Here is a 16,486-nt window from a genome sequence, read left to right as displayed (position 1 = left end):
GAGTAGATTCTAAGAGTTTATGGATTACTGCAGGGGATACCACTGAGTTAGATCTTGACTATCTAACCTGATATGAGCCTAATTGCAGTAAGTCGCTCTAGTGGTGCCTGTATGGCTAAAAAACATACAGGCACCACTAGAGGAAACTGGGTCTTTGCCATCAGGGCCCCTTAGCTCTGTAAGAGTTCAAGTAAGCCATGCCTTCATTGTTTAAAATCCCTTTTAAAGACACATTATTGTGCTTTTACCTCAATCATCCCATATTTCTCTCTTTTGCACTTCTGCACCATGTTTTGTATTCAGTTATTTTGAATTTCACATTTTACTTCCCTTTTGTCTATGTATTTTCCAGATGTATGTTCTCTGAAAGATGCTATATGTATTGAATTACTAATGAGCAATTTCTAATTCAAAAAAGATGCAACAACAACAAACAACTGATCTCAGTCATACAACAATCAACACCTCCAGGTGCTGGTACCAGACAGCAATGGACATACACCATTCAGTGTCCCTTTAATGCACCCCACTATGTTCGCACATGTGTTATAACAGGCTTATGTGCTTAGCGTGTTACCTCCCTTAAATCCTACCAAGGAGAGCTATCGCCAAACTTATTCAGGGGTCGATAGAGCCTGAATACGCATGCAAACACACCGCCACAAATATTAACACATCTCATGATTCCAAATCATTACATGCCGCTGAGGTATTCATACAGAAAACCAGTGTTACAACGTGATGTGTTGACTGAGTACAGTGTGGTGTGTGGCCTTTCTCAGGAGGGCTTAAATTGGTTTTGAAACCTAGAATATGAAATGATCAGTGGCCTAGTTTTACCACACCATATGGGGATATTTAGAGACTGTGGTTAAAAAAAAGTATTTGGCTGTGTTTTAGTGCCTGTAGGTCCCTTTCCAGGTATGCCTCTTAATAAGCTGATAATCACAAAGTTTGTGTCTCTAGATCATATTCACTGTCAAGGACAGTCCCAAAAGGCCCACAGAGTTAGACTGTTGGTGCATATCTTCCAAGCATCAGTATCACTGACTTGAGAGGCAAATTTGAGAGCAGGACTAAGAGTTAAAACAACCAGATAAAGATCAAATAAACACACTGTCGTCCCACTTGCAGATCAACCTCAGCTGCATAAACACACACTCACATCCACAAACTTTAACATATGGCATCCCTCCAAATGCATTTGTGTGTTTGGGTATATGTGTGAGTGTGTGTCTGTCCCATTAATGGGTATATATTGTATGCATGTGGTGTGTGTGTGCATGTGACCTCTAACATGATAACCCTGACCCTAACCAGACAGACAGTTTCAGACTGCTGCTGACTGAAAAGTGAGCCATTCTCTAAAACAATACACAGTTGAGTGCATTCCAGCATAGCTACATAGTAATAAAATAGTAAAAAAAATACCTTACATCACTCCACTTAATGGCAAGACAGGTACAAGTGTCAGGAGGAGAAGTTAAATAACTGTCTCTATAATAATGAGCTGTTCGCAGCAAAAAGCAGAGCATTAGGATGTCTCAAGTGACTACATGCGTGAGTTTGCATGTCTGGGGATTGGTGCTGTTGCTGTGTATGTAGCAGATACTCCATCTCCTGTTCAGACTTGAATTTCTTCCAGCACTATTCACTTCTTTCAGAGGGTGTGGAGGGGGACTCTTAAAACTGCTGTAAACACCTCAGAGTCCACCTAAACAACCTCTCAACTATAGCAGATGGCCTGAATAGCCACAAACCCAAAAGCTGCTGTTTATTTGTTGCACTAAATTCATTCTTGGCCTCATTTTTCTGCCTTGAAATCAGAGTTTAGATCTTCTTTATTGCATGTCCCCCGCACAGTGTACCTTTCTGGGACCTCTGGCCAGATTGTCAGGGTCAAGCAAGTAGATGTGATCCCTGGCTCCCAAAAGAAGACGACCTCTCTCCTCATCCAACAGCAGTGAGTGGGAGAGGAGGCCATCGGAGGGTCCCAAAAACAAAGATACGCTTCCAGCTTGCAACAGTTCTGGTCGAGAGAGAGAGACAGACATACAGACAAACAAAAGATTAATCCCCACAGTGTAGTATATACACACACTTATATTTAAAAATTCAAAATCTAGCACTGATTTACAGTAGGTTGCAAATAATATGTCAATAGGTTTAGAATGTCAATGCTTAACTCATTGAACTCTGCAGTTCATTCAAACCAAAATCCCAAAAACAGGCACTGGGTTTAGTCTTCTAGAGAAAAACCTGTCTTGGCTTGAATTGAAACTGTCTAATCCTCTGTGGTTCAACACCTTAGCTACACATGCTGATAGAAGAGAGATACAGTAGCACAGACTTCAATGACACACTATGTCAGTGGGTACATCGGCAGATATTTTTATCAGGGTGTTTTCATAGCTACTTTATTAACCATGACAATATCTCTCAGTTTAGCCAGCTGTTGAAAAGCAGATGAGGGATTTATTCATTATATAACTATTTGTCTCTCTAACATACTTTCCTGACCTGAACTCATTTACAGATGACTGAACATCAGCATAAATATTAGCTTTGGCTGTAACATAAGCCTGTCGTGGGCCTATATGAGATTACATCATGATGAGAGCAGGTGGAATGCCTGTTGCTCACCCATTAGATGATTATATTTTTTTCTGTTGACTTCAATATATACAATAAATATACTGTATTCAAAAAGTTGAAATATGTTAGTAACAGTTAGTGTTTGGACCCCCAGCTTCCAGGGTTCATTATAAGGAGAGCTTTCCAGGAGCTGAATATTGACTACATTCTCAGCGCAGTGCTGTGTCCTTGATCTAAGGAAATCTCTTCTATCACCAGGCTCTTTTCAGTGCACCAGTATAGCAACATGCCTTGAATAAACACTGGCTCAATGCGGGGGGAGTCCTGTGGGAGTCACTCTGAAAGGATTGACATTGTGATTACCCTCTTGGTGTGAAGGATTGGAGAGGTTACCAACCTTCAATATTTGAACTTCTAGGACCCCTCCGCACCAAGCAATCCTGCTTAATACCTCCTCCTATACACAAGCTCACACACACACACGCACACTCACGCAGCACCCCCACATGCTCATATCTTTCACCCCTACACACACATCTTGCTCACAGCAGACTAACCCTCGCAGAGAGATTAGGCCTGCTAGCCCTTGGCTAACGCTAATCTGTTCTGTAAACACACAGCACTATGAGCCCATTGAAACAGCCTGCTTAGCTGATGCTGTTTAGCATAGAGCTCTACACCTTTCTCCAAAGAAGAGAGCCCTGAACACCCTCAACAGCTCTTGATTAGCTCTGCTGGAGGTCCGAGGCGCTTTCATCTACACATTTATTTGACCAAGCCATCCCCAAGCTGGCTTGCAGCCAATAGAGTTAGGCCCTGCTTATAAACTAGACTTAAGCTTTATAATACTATAATGTCTGCTATTGTATAAATGTAGACCACCTAAGGATGAACAAGTCAATGCTCTATCAGCTGCAGGATTCCCTTGTGTCAGACGAATGAAGCTGAAATAAGAGTATGAAGAGGAAAAAATATATTGCCGTAATGATGCTGTATATAAATCTGCCATATGGAAGAAGAGTCACATTATTTAAGCATGAACAATATTCATTAGAAATAGACCACTGGTGATAATGCTCTGCTTCAGGCTAGTTGAAATGGGGCCACTATGTTCATGTTGCATGATCACAGCATAGGTTTACCATTAATATGCAGTGTAAGATGTTCTGTCCATGGTTTCAGAATACACCTCACAGTGACCTCACAGCCAGCGCAAAATGTTGGGTCAAACAATAATGTTGATAAAAAGATTTAATTCACTGAATGTGTTTTGTTCTGTGTGTTATGGGATAGCAGGAAAAGCAGATTCATTGCTACTAAGCATTGACCAACTGACTACATTGTGGTTAGTTAATGAGCAACTGTTTACCAAAAGATGGAAAAATACCTATAACACCTATAAAATACCATTTTAAATAATATAGGCCATGTGTGTAGCATGCTTTTGGTATACAGTAACTTCCATCATCCTTTGATCACACATTAAGAACAAATGTATAACAACAATCTGAGTGAGAAGCATATTAAAAATATTTACGTAATGACCAGATTATTTTACTTTCCATCTGGCAGAAGGCCACAATGTCTACATTCTGACTCTCGCAAAAACGTGAACTTATGCCTCAAGATATCCCAATCAGGAATGAACGCTGATGTGTTTTTGAGAGTAAAGTTCATGAGTTTGCAGTTGAAGGCAGTTGTTTTGGAGGTGTTCGTTCAATCAGGGATGATTTCACTTTGATCGTTTCACCCTTCACTCATTGAAGCTGCGCTCTCAAAGGAGGGTGATGTGACGTGCTGTTTGAAGAGTGATCACTGCTGGGTGGTGTTGCTTTTGAAGAGTGTGCACTGATGAGATGATGACAAGATGTGTGCATGATGTGTGCACTGGGTTGGAGGAGGTTTTGCTTTTGATGGATTCTTCTTTGCTTCAGTCATTCTGACTAAGAGAGCCAAACATGGACATTGTTCTTACTGTCCTCACTCTAAGGTCCAAAGGAAACCACGGCATTGTCAGATGGGCATTCTCTTGAATGAATAGACATACAGTTCAGTCAGCTGTGCTCATAGTCAACAATGAAAATTAAAGCCAAGATACACATTCTCATGAATTTCAAAAAATACAGTTGTCTCAAATATCCGGACTTAATAAAATGCAATCATATCGCCGTGGAACAAACATGAAATGAGGCAACTGCAGAGTTAAATACTAGCCTGACTGCTGAGTAAACACTATCCCTTGCAATCATTATTCCTGCAGCTACTTACATGTATTTATGTTGGACACTCAGGACATAAATGTGAATCTATTTCCAGCCATACTGGGTTTTGGAAGCCTTCAATGAGAAGAGAGCTTTTTGGAGGTTGAAGTCAGAGAGTGAATTTACTTTTAAGTCACAGTTAAGATTCAATTTTATGGAGCAAGACTGAAGTTCATTTATGTGGTTTCTTGTAGCGGATACATAGTATGAGGGATGGCAACTTTGAAGTAAAGTTTGCAGTGGAGTTTAGAATGGGTTTTAAGGGGAGCAATAATTTAGCTTTACCCCAGTGGCACAAAGCAAACAGACTCAGTTGACACAAAAGTAAACACATGGACATAGTGCACATTGCCGGGACCGGCTTATATACACACAACAGACTGAACGACAGTCTCCTATGGACCAGGAGCATCAACATGAAATGTTGGTTCTCTATGTGACATCTAGGACTGGTCTGCAATAATACTGTATTTTATTAAAAACTAATACATAAACCTGACTTCAGGTTAATGTAAAAAGGAATTACACAAGATAATGAGTAGATTAAGAGACAGAGAACATTCTCGCACCAGATCCAAAGTGACAAACAGAATTATGAAATGGATCGGGTGTGAGTCTTAAATCTCTCACTCTACAGTGATGTTTCAAAGACCATTTACTTGCACAGTGCAATTGAGTGTGATAATCTCTCTTTTCACTTTTGCTCTTAGCTGTGTGCACAAAGTCACAAGAAAAGAGACAAATGGAGAAGAAATGTCACAGACATAAGGCTAGGCATGGCCTTAGAAAGTGCACATTATATGGCCAAACCACTAATAGTAGAAAATAAGGAAAAAGACAAAAAAAAAATAAAAAAATAATGAAGTCAGAAGTCACATTCCTCATGTAGCGCTATGATTCCAGCGAAGTGCACAGATGATGAAGGTTGTTGGCATAAGATAAAATATCCAACATGAGCTTACTCATTTACTTACCAAGACTTTATTTTACTCTCAGACTGCTCTGAACACATTTAAGTAGTAAAGTATCAAAATAAATGTAAACATGTAACAGAAATAAGATTGACAGACAAACCAATATTTCATTTCTTACCTCTGTGGCTGAGTTTAACCCTGGGGAGACTTTGTTTGATGCTTGCTCCAAAAGGGAGGATGGCCAGCAACATCAGTCCCACTAATGAGACCCCTGGATGGGATAGTACCTTAATCCTCTTCCCTTTGCTGACATAATTACTGCCAGACATGCAGTTTAGAGCACCGGCTTCATTCAGACTCTGATCACCAGAGCTCTCTTTCTTCATAGTGTGTGGAGTAGTCTTGGTCCGTTTTCACTCTGTCCTTTTCTGCAACCCTGGAAGGAGACCAATGTAAAGAGTCAAGCTAGGGAGGAGCAATCATAAGAGTGTGTGTATGAGAGTGCGTGCACTCTAAATTCTAACTTTACGTAGGATATGTACACACGTTTCTTTTGTGACTCCTCGGCTTTTTTTACCATGGAGCCCTACAGGCATGTCCCCTCTCTTTACCCATCCTACATCAGCTGTTGCCTGTCACTGGCTTTCCTTTTGTGTCGCCTTTAAATCTGTTTGCACAAAACAAAGGTCAGGCTAACAAAACAGTCACATTCTACTATCTTTCAGTGGGGCCATGCCTCTTTCAGTTTCTCACCCTCCTCCATCTTCTTTTCACTTGGATAACTCATTTAATTCTTTACCTAAATGATACTTGCCAATAGCTTTAGCACTGGCTGATGACCCTGTCAGCTCCTTCTTTATGTTGTGTAAAAAAAATGGGCCATATCCTGTCTGGAACTTCAGAGTGCATTAAATAGCCCTTTTCACACTCAGTGAAAAGTGAGCTGTAAGATTGAGCAGTCATGGGAACGCTCATTGGCTTTTCTATAACTAATAAGCAAGGAGAACTTGAGTGATGTGCACTAATTGAACATGGGACAAAGTGATGTATATCACTGAGGCAGAAACTTAACATTTTTGTGGTTACATTTAGAGGAGAACCTCAACCTTTAAAAATAGAAAACAGAGAAAATAGGAATCAGCAGTAGTGATGCATTTCTAGTTGGGCATCAACTTGAACCATGTTTGTGAGTATATTACTTCACCAAACTTACTACCACATATCTGTTTTCTAAACCTGAATTCCTGCTCATTCCACAGCCATCTAGCTACTAATTAACCAGACAATCAATGACGAAATTAATGAATGCATCAAAAGAATGCCCATCCTCCCCTTCAGACTTTATTGCTACATCTCCCTCATTACTTTCTTTCCACCCCCATCTCAAATAACACACATCAACTGTCTAATGACAACACAGACCATGTCAACCTACAGTACCAGTCAAAAGTATGGACACGCTTTCTCATTCAAGGAAATTGCAAAGGTGTGTCCAAACTTTTGATTTGTACTGTAAATGAACCGATCTGTTCACACACTCGCATATCTCAAATACTATACTGAGACCAAACATGTCTCTTCCAGTTGGAGGAAGGACACGATCACCATTTGGTTCAAATATTGTCTGAGCTGTGCCTTGACAAGTATATAAGTTGACATTCTGAGTCTGAACACACACAGATTTGCATTACATTAAAAAATTTGGAATGGCATGTTGGCAGATGGATACAAGCTTTAACAGTACAAGTCATTTCACTTCATTTATTTTCCCTGTCCAGTTTTGTCATCCGGTGTCTGAGTTCATTACAGAGAATCAGGACAGAGTGGCACCAATCCAAGCACCCTGCAGCTTTAAACTGGAGAGGATTAGACGCTGATAAACAGACTCCTGTTTATTTAAGATGACAAATTGAGGCACCTTCACACCTTCAGGGTTAGAAATACAGAAATAGAGCTGTGTGTGATGGATGGGCAATCAACAAAGAGAGTGAGAAAGTGTGTGAGAGAGAGAGAGAGAGAGAGAGGGACTCAGAAGGTTTAAATCTGCGGAGTCTTAGCACGCTTTTGTGAGTGACAGTGATAGCGTTGGTGGTGCTCATCCACCCCACAGTATCTTCAGGGGAGCAGTGACACGATTTCACCTGTGTGAGCAGTGTTCAAGTAATGTATCTCTCTTCTCCACTTGAGTGCCCACATCTATCAGCGGTACAGGCCTGTGCAGCACCTCTATAGAAGAATGGCCCCCCCAAACAAAGGAGAAAGCTCAAGTGTTAGAAGAGGAGCATTAACATCTCTCCATTTGTTGAGAAAAGGATGACAACAGGGGTTTGACATGCAATTTAGCAGGGAAAGACATAGTATACACCGCCAGTCAGTCAATACGTAGGAAAGAGTGAATAAGATGAAAAGAGAGATAGGCAAAAAGAGTGAGAGAGATGAGAGGAAGAGGTGAAACAGACAGCTTGTGCCATGTGGGTTAAACTAACATCCCTGTTTCCTGCCAGCTAGAGCATGGAGTCCCTGTTGTCTTTGGCAGCATGGTCGACACAGTGCAGGGGATGATGGGAAACAATCCTGATGGCAATGATGACAGATATAAAGCTAGCAGCCGTTATGGTGCTGCTGGCTTCTGATCTCAGCCTAACATATATATGTGACATTTTATAGATGTCACCTCCTCAAATTTACTGGCTTTTCCTGTTTGGCCTCAACATCAAACAAATGCTATACAACAAGTAGCGGCATCTATGATTTAATAATGATCCAAAACCTAGAAATCAGGATGTTGTATCAGAAATAATAGTGGCTGAACTTTTAAAAGAAATAGTCCCAGTTGAAGTCGTCAGTGGTTGCAGATGGTGAAGAAGTGCTCTGGCCAAAGGCATTCTCACACTGAGACCACCCCTAATGAGGCATTTAGCAACACCCAGGTGCCCTGTAGAGTATGCTATTATCAAGTCCCTCCATCTCCACAGGACAGAGTGCATTAGCTGAGCTATTTGTCTTTATTCCCTGACCACAAGCATTGACCTGGCATAACAACATAGTTAATTGTTTCTAGCTCTCAAGACATTAGTTGTTTTTGTTGGCAACAGTCAATCATCTTTTTTTTTTTTTTTAACCTTGCATTAAAGCAAGCATGTCAGTCTGTGTGAGTTCATGTCTCGTAAGGAAAATATAGGACTAATACCAGGCCACACAATTTGTGTTTTCACTAAATACAAACTACAAAGCGTATGCAAGAAGCCTTACTTATAGGTGGCAATTTATTATTTAAATAGCTACCTATAACTCCAGTTATAGGCGGCAGTAAAGAAGGAAACACAACACTGTTCCACCACTCATACCACTCGTACTCTTTATGTCTTGGCACTGTAAAATACAGTATATTTCAGAGGAAGGAGACTTTGTTTCACTTTCCAAAACAAACTTAAAAAAATACTTTAGAAACAATTTACAATAGCAATGTCAGCTCTGTGTCCAAAGGCTACTAATAAAAAATGAGTAATATTAATCTGAAGGGTCCAACATCTGTCTTCTAACTCCTGTCTAAACCATTTTTGTATAACAATGTTAACACAACACACACTTATTGCAGATCTCACTGTGTTTAACCGTATGCTGAGAATTAACTGTTGCCAGAGAGCAAGTAAATATGAAACGTGATCTTTGTGGCGATGGCAAAATGTAAGATTATTCTGGACTGAAATCAAAAACCTCAACCCTCATACTATTATACTAGAGCTTTTTGGCAACTTTTATAGTATCACTTTCTCATTTTTTCTGCAATCTGTTTATTCAAGTAATAAAGTAAACATCAAGGCAGCAAACTGTGATTCATTTTAGATTTTAACCAAAAACATTACCCCACCTTATCAGAGTGAACACCGTATCTATCAGCACAGCATGTATATCTCTTGGGAAATTACATATCACTCCAAAAAATGAACGCAAAAATAAATTGCCAAAATATCCCTTTACACACAGAATTTAATCATCCAAACAGGGTGATCGAGACAGAGATGAACTTTGAAGTTGAAAATGCAGCATTAAATTAGCCCTAAATAATGAATGAATGCATGGTACAAAACATGTTAGGTAAGGAAATCTAATACCTCTCCATGGACCAGAATGGGTATCATTTGATCTCCTGCCATTAGGAAAGTCTGTATTTCTTGCAGCCGTTTACCTTCTAATAAAACCTATAAATCTTAAATCCACAGGCTGTCCGATCACAGAGCAGCCCTCTGTCTCACGCAGCTTAACACCACTGCCCTAATAAAAGAGTTTATGTGAGGATCTCTCAAAACAAATCAGTCAGACACTGTTTTGCATCACGTAAACACATTCACAACATCACATTAAATATAGACCAGGCATCACATGACAATCACACTGAAACATCTATCTATGAAATCAATGAATGGTAATGCCCGGACGAGAGGACATTCCTGTGGAATTCCTTCCGTTTTGGAAGCGAGGAGACTGTCTGTGGGGAAAACCAAAGGAGATGGATAAAATTCCAACCCCGAGGTCCTGTCTGTCCACAAGTTGTGCCTCCCTCTGCTGTTATCTGAAAACACTGGTAAGAGAATCCTCAAGGCAACTGCTGGTATGGTAACCAAATACACCAAAGCTGTCTCTGTTAAAGACTCCCTTTATGTTTAATGTTGTGGTTTATTCCTCCAATCTTTGTCTACAGACTCCACCGTATGCAAGAGTGCCAGCTCAGGTCTGCTGTCACAGCAAGGTTGAATGGAAAGGTGGGGGAATAGGGGCGTGAAGTGTTACTGGATCTGTGGTTTAGCTCTTTTCAATAGAGAAGATGGAAATGGAAAAACACAAGATGGAAACAAAGTCAAGTTCAAAACAGAGAATCAACCATGTAACAGAGACAATGACGTACATATAGATAAACATATCAATAGGTTTGTTGATAAGGGACAACAAAACAAGTAACTCTACACATACTGAACAGGGCATGACCCAGTGTTTGCATGTATGAACATATGTGTATGTGTAACCTAATACCATCCTGAGGTAAGCAGATGGGAGCAATAGGACATAAAAACAGTGACTGACACTCCTAAGTGCTCTCACTTGTCTCCTGATAGCCTAAGGATACAAGGGTACACCCATGTATGCTATGCAACAACTCCTCTCAAGAGCATTGCAGTCGTCCACAAATATGGGAAGCAACCCTATTGTTCTTTCTCAGACCTAGAAAGGCGCGTGTTGATTGGTTATCTCCACACCAGCTCCAGTACAGTACAATACAGACAGAGGAAATCCAGAGGCCACTGGGACTTGCAGACAGACAGTCCAGAAAACTGTCTGCAAGTCATTGACACCTAGCTGTTGTAGACTTTCTAAATATACTAACATCACTGCAGTAAAGGTGCCCTCGCTGGTTTGTCTGTCTGCACTGAATGAATCTGGACACATGACCATATAAGGTTAGGCTTAGTGTGCAGCATAGCTATGAGTATGTTTTAATAACACTTTCCGACCCAAAACCTGTTGAGTTTTAAGAAAGCACTCTTTCAGTTTTTAGCTTTCATCACAGTCCAGGAAAAAGCCTCAACATGAACTGCATGACGCTGTCACAGAGCGCAGGAATGGTGCTGTAGGCCATTCAAAACAGAGACCAATATTGATGCTGTGATTTTGAGGTAATGTTGGATTAGTGCAGACACAAGACGCAGAAAAGGAGTGAATTAAAGCACACAGGAAGCTATAGGTTAGCACAGCATGGGTGTGAACTGAGTGATATAGTGAACCCTAAAAACCTACAAGCAGTTTCACATAATAACATACTATCAAATCCACTTTCACTACCATACCAGAGCTCTCACAGGAATGAGATTAGGGTAGAATTTCAGCAACAAAGCATGAAGTCACTTTTCAACAGTTCCTTTAAATCTTCAAATCTCACAGGCGTACATCTCTAGGCTGTGATTTCAGTAGCAGTCCGTAGCCTGCTCCATCCCCAGTTGAGTAAGCCTGTGTATACAGGAGTCTGGACTGAATATGCCTGGTGGACAACACCTCAGTGACGGAATTATTGGCCAGTGTTTAAGGAAGAAAATCAGTCAAGTTTTTCTGAGTCGTCATTCTGTGGCCCAAAGCAGAAATCATTTATTTACCTCAGTCATGCTGATCGAAAAAACCCTGAAACACTGCCAGAGAAATCAATATCCGCACAACTACAGTCTCTCCCTCTCTCTGCCTTCCTTCAACAGTTTCTTCTTCTCTCTCACAACACCCCCTCAACCCTAAGCTCCTTGTAGGGACTTGGATAAACCTTTAGAAGTGCAGTAAGTGGAGAGTGGTTCCTTGAGAGTTTTAGATATACAGGCATGACTAAATAACTACACTATTAAACCAACATGACTCAGTGTCCTTCCTTTGTGCTACACAGTAAGCCACACAAATATACACAAACAGTGAGCTCCATAAGTAAAACAAGTATGTTCACTGCAACATGTTTAATGTACTGTGGATCCACAATGTTATTATTTTTGGATGAGAAATAAGGACATGGCTGTTCAACTGCACCAAGTTACCTTGGGGTATTTGCAGCCCCTACATCCACCCCAATCCCCAAAACCATGTAAACACTTGTCAAGCAAATTTGGTACCCTAAAATACTGCCATTCAACCAAGTCCTCATGTAACTATGTGAACCATCTGTCCCTCTGTAGCCCTATATAACTCTCAGTGGTGTAAAATAAAACACTGGTGCATTTTGTTGCATTGATTTGAGGTTGCAAAGTGAATCAAATGAAACACTTGAACAGATAAAATACATTAATTTCACATTAATGTGCTTCTATTCATTGATGTATGTATAGCATGTATCACAGAGTATGGAAGATTACATGCCCCTTAAAAAGTTTGTTGTAACCACTCATAAAACAAAGTTCTTTCTCTAAATTCATGAAAGAAAAATCTTATTTCTTAAAATGTATTTGAAAAAATAAACATTTTGTAAACACACAGTTGAATCCCTGGTTTTGAATGTCTATATTCAGACTTCTGTTCTGCAGAACTTAAAGTTAAAGAAGTTGTTGGAAATAATAACAATATCAAAATATAGAATTATCAGTGCCAGTAAATTTAGAAAAGGGTCTGAAGTCTATTGTGTCAAAAACATTACATGAGTTACATGAAGTTAAACGACATCCTAGATGTCTTCCTCAATATGCCATCGACCCAATTTTATAAAACTCTTGCCATTTGGATTATAACAAATAACATGGCTGAATTACTCTAATGCAAGCAGATCATGAAAGCATTAGTTGAGTTAACGCCACAAAAAACGCGTATTAATATAAACTCCACAGCTTTGTACCTGTCACAAAGTTTTGAATTAACTGCGCATGACTTACATTATATCGTTATAATAATTTCATGTTTCATCTTACCTGCGCTCTCAACTTTGTCTTCTCTCATTTGCAACACATGCCCACGCTGTGGACAGAAGCGTCACTCCTCTTAATTGCCGGGCGCACAAAGAAAAATAACCAAAAGTATGACACTTGCGCAACCTCTGCCCGAGTGAAAGAAATGTGGATGGATAAACTGAATACTTCCCCCAGATATTTCCACTCCCCTTAATTGTTGTTAAACGCACGCTAGTGCTCTTGAACTCTTGGTGCACTCTGTGTGTGTGTTGGATGGCAGTTCGCCCCACGAAAGACAGACGGCAAACTCCCAATTATGCTGCTGCAGCTGCTGCTGGAGGGGAGGGGCCCTCAGCATCTACGCTGCTGCCAGCCATGGCTCTGAGCTGGGACTCTTCTTTCCACACATCCTCAGTTTTAGCCAACTTCTACGCAGGTCATATTGTATTTCTGGCAACTTATTGTATTTTATTTGATAGCGCATACAAGGCAGATTAACATTAATAAAGAGCTCTTACAAAAATCAATCTGCACTTGTAAATGTTAAAAAATGTTTGTAGATGGATTTTGGTCTATTGGAGGAGACTTACTGTTGAACTGAATAGCTTTATATAGATATAAAGACTTTCCACAAGAGATTTTCCACAACTTGGCGACCCAAAAGTTGCACTTATAAATGACTAATGGATTTATCAACCATAAATAAATCCCTAAATTACTTATAAACTCCTTATAAAGGGTAACTATGATAGAATGTAACAGATATTGTGAGATACAATGAGCTTACTGGATTGTTTTGAGTACCATAGTTATAGAATAACTATGATAATATTAGAAAATGATAGGGTGGAGAATTATTTCATGATTCTCTAATATTTTCCAGTAAATGGGAGTGACCTAAAATGGGTTGATCATGAAAATGTGTGTCATGCCACTGGAATAATGTGGGTAATGTGGATGTGAAATGGAATACTGTAATTGTTAGTTCTTTTGGTATGTGGACATATATGTCCAGTCAGACCCCACTCTGATCATCTTTCTGGACTCGGCGTGTGCTTCTCTGGGTTTCCCTCAGGCGCTGCTGACACGAGAGGACAAACAGCTGTATTGTATTTGGACTTAGAGAGCAGAGTCTACAATGTGGGATGCCTTGGCCGCGTGTCTTCTAGACAGGAGCGTGCATTCTCAATCCCCTGCCTTTGAAGTAAACATGGATTTCTTTGGCACTCGTGTACATGCAAACACAGACATGAGTCAGTCCATATCAACACAAATTTTTTTTGTCTTTTGGCTGAAGCTGTAGAAGGGTCAGACTCAAGTATACACAAAGGTTATGCTCAGTGAGAGCTGTAACTTTGGGCCCAGAAAAGAGAGTTGCAATGTCTCCCACTCATAAAGTGAGATGGAATATGCTTGTTATTGGACGTTAGTGGTAATTAATCTATTGCTGCTCCAGCTCTGGGTGTGTATCTTCAGCAAATGTGACACGGTCCCAGTTACCTAAGAGGATTAGGTGATAGGTTAACAGGTTAAAACAGTGTCCTCCCTCCCTGTTGGGAGGGTACTGTGTCAGGGTGTGCACTTCCTCAGGACAACTCCCTCACATACACACACACACACACACACACACACACACACACACACACACACACACACACACAGTTGAAATATTAGTGAGGAATAGCATTGATGACATAAATGTGTGTGAAACAAATGCCTGTGATGTGAGTATGTCCATTTTATCCCTGCCCATTCTCCTGAGAGTGGTGCTGAGTATTGTGTGTGTGTGTGTGTGTGTGTGTGTGTGGGTGTATGTGTGTGTGTGTGTGTGTGTGTGTGTGTCCCTGTACTTACCATCATTGTGAGGACTTTGTGTCCTCATAAATAAATACAAAAATCTAAAAAGTGGGTAAATATTTGCTGACTCACACTTTGACAGTTTTCATTTTAGGATATTTGTGAGCTTTGGGGCATACGTTTTTGAGATTTGAGGTGGGTAATTATGGACTAGACACTAGTCAAAGAATCAACAAAATATAGTATGACAATTTGGTGTTCCTCAAAACGTTTAAATGTTGTTGAGCCACGATTTGTATCCCCTATGTATGATTTCTGATTTTGCCAGCTCCTAGTCATAGTACTACTTTCCTAGGTACATGGACTATTTTTTGTTTCAAATTAATTGAGAAGCTTTTTTTTTTTTTTTGGAGGATAGTTGAAGAGAATGTTGGCAATGTTCCCAGGACAGCTGCCAAGTTACTTAAAAATCAAGACCAATGACAGCCCAGCAAGTGGTCCGTTCATCCAATTAGGCGTTTGAGTTTGTCGACACCTGAGTGAAGGACAAAATTGCGGATCATCTATTGTTTAGCCTCCTTGGAAATGACATTTTTCCCTAGAAAATGCCTGTTGGGCCTTGCTGTAGGCCTACAAAGTAAAATGGTTCAGATTTCAATTTAGTGTTTGGGCTTAAAAATAGGATTTCATTGCAAAGTACATTTTCAGTCTGTACTAAGATAGAATGGGTGTGGATGTGACGTGTTTACACAAACACACATATGCCAGTTGTGCTTCTTCCCATATGAACTACTTACACAATAGTAGCTTGGTTTTGTATTTTTCGTCTTATCCCAATCCCTTGATGTATTGAGTGTGAGTGAACTGAGAGGATCTGGCAACGCAACACATGATAAAGCAAACCAAAGAATGGCCTTCTAAGCCCAAGTCATCTCTACAGTGTTGTTTTCCAGTTGATCCTCCATTAAGGAGGAGTAGAGGATCAACTGTTCACTCTGAATGAGGTGGGAAGCCGCAGAAATGTGAGATCAGCAGTTAGTGGTTTGCAGATGAATATACCATCTTGGATAGTGCTGATTATTCTCCCGCATAATTGTGATGGTATTGCTAAAATGTAAACAGGAGAAGATCGTAGACATTGTAGGAGGACGAATATGTTATCTGGTCAGAGAGGAGCAGAGAGGGGGCCAAATCTTCTTCTCTTTTGTAGGGATTAACTCTTAACAAATTGGAAACACTTTCACTTGTATATTATGTGTTTGGAATATGTAAGTGGCCAATGTATCACTGCATAGTGTTTGTTTCAATACTCCCTGTCTCTTCTTCTCCAAGCACCTGGCAGTTGGTAAAACATTGAGGGTTAAATTATAGTCTCTAGTAGGCAGAAATGAGGTGAGAGTGCAGAAAATGTTATAAACTTCAGCATTAATGTTCCATTAGTAGTCAGTTGTTTAGAGAAGGAAACAGCTTTTCTTACATTGTGGTATTCATGTGGGAGAGGGGCTTGTGCACA

The 16,486-nt window shown here is 40.2% G+C and overlaps 1 protein-coding gene across 1 annotated transcript in view; it reads right to left on the bottom strand.

Annotated features, from left to right (window-relative positions):
* Positions 1 to 13,517, bottom strand: part of sema3d (sema domain, immunoglobulin domain (Ig), short basic domain, secreted, (semaphorin) 3D) — a 31,526-nt gene extending 18,009 nt beyond the window's left edge. The window contains exons 1-3 of the mRNA XM_042410550.1: positions 13,198 to 13,517; positions 5,949 to 6,206; positions 1,869 to 2,029 (exon numbers count right to left, since the gene is read on the bottom strand). Coding sequence (XP_042266484.1) covers positions 1,869 to 2,029; positions 5,949 to 6,156 — 369 coding nt within the window. The 5' untranslated portion in view covers positions 6,157 to 6,206; positions 13,198 to 13,517. The remainder of the gene's footprint in view (positions 1 to 1,868; positions 2,030 to 5,948; positions 6,207 to 13,197) is intronic.
* Between the last annotated feature and the right edge of the window lie 2,969 nt (positions 13,518 to 16,486).

This window comes from Thunnus maccoyii, chromosome 5, assembly GCF_910596095.1.
Source record: "Thunnus maccoyii chromosome 5, fThuMac1.1, whole genome shotgun sequence".
NCBI classification, from domain to species: domain Eukaryota; kingdom Metazoa; phylum Chordata; class Actinopteri; order Scombriformes; family Scombridae; genus Thunnus; species Thunnus maccoyii.
This window is presented reverse-complemented; position numbering and strand designations above follow the sequence as displayed.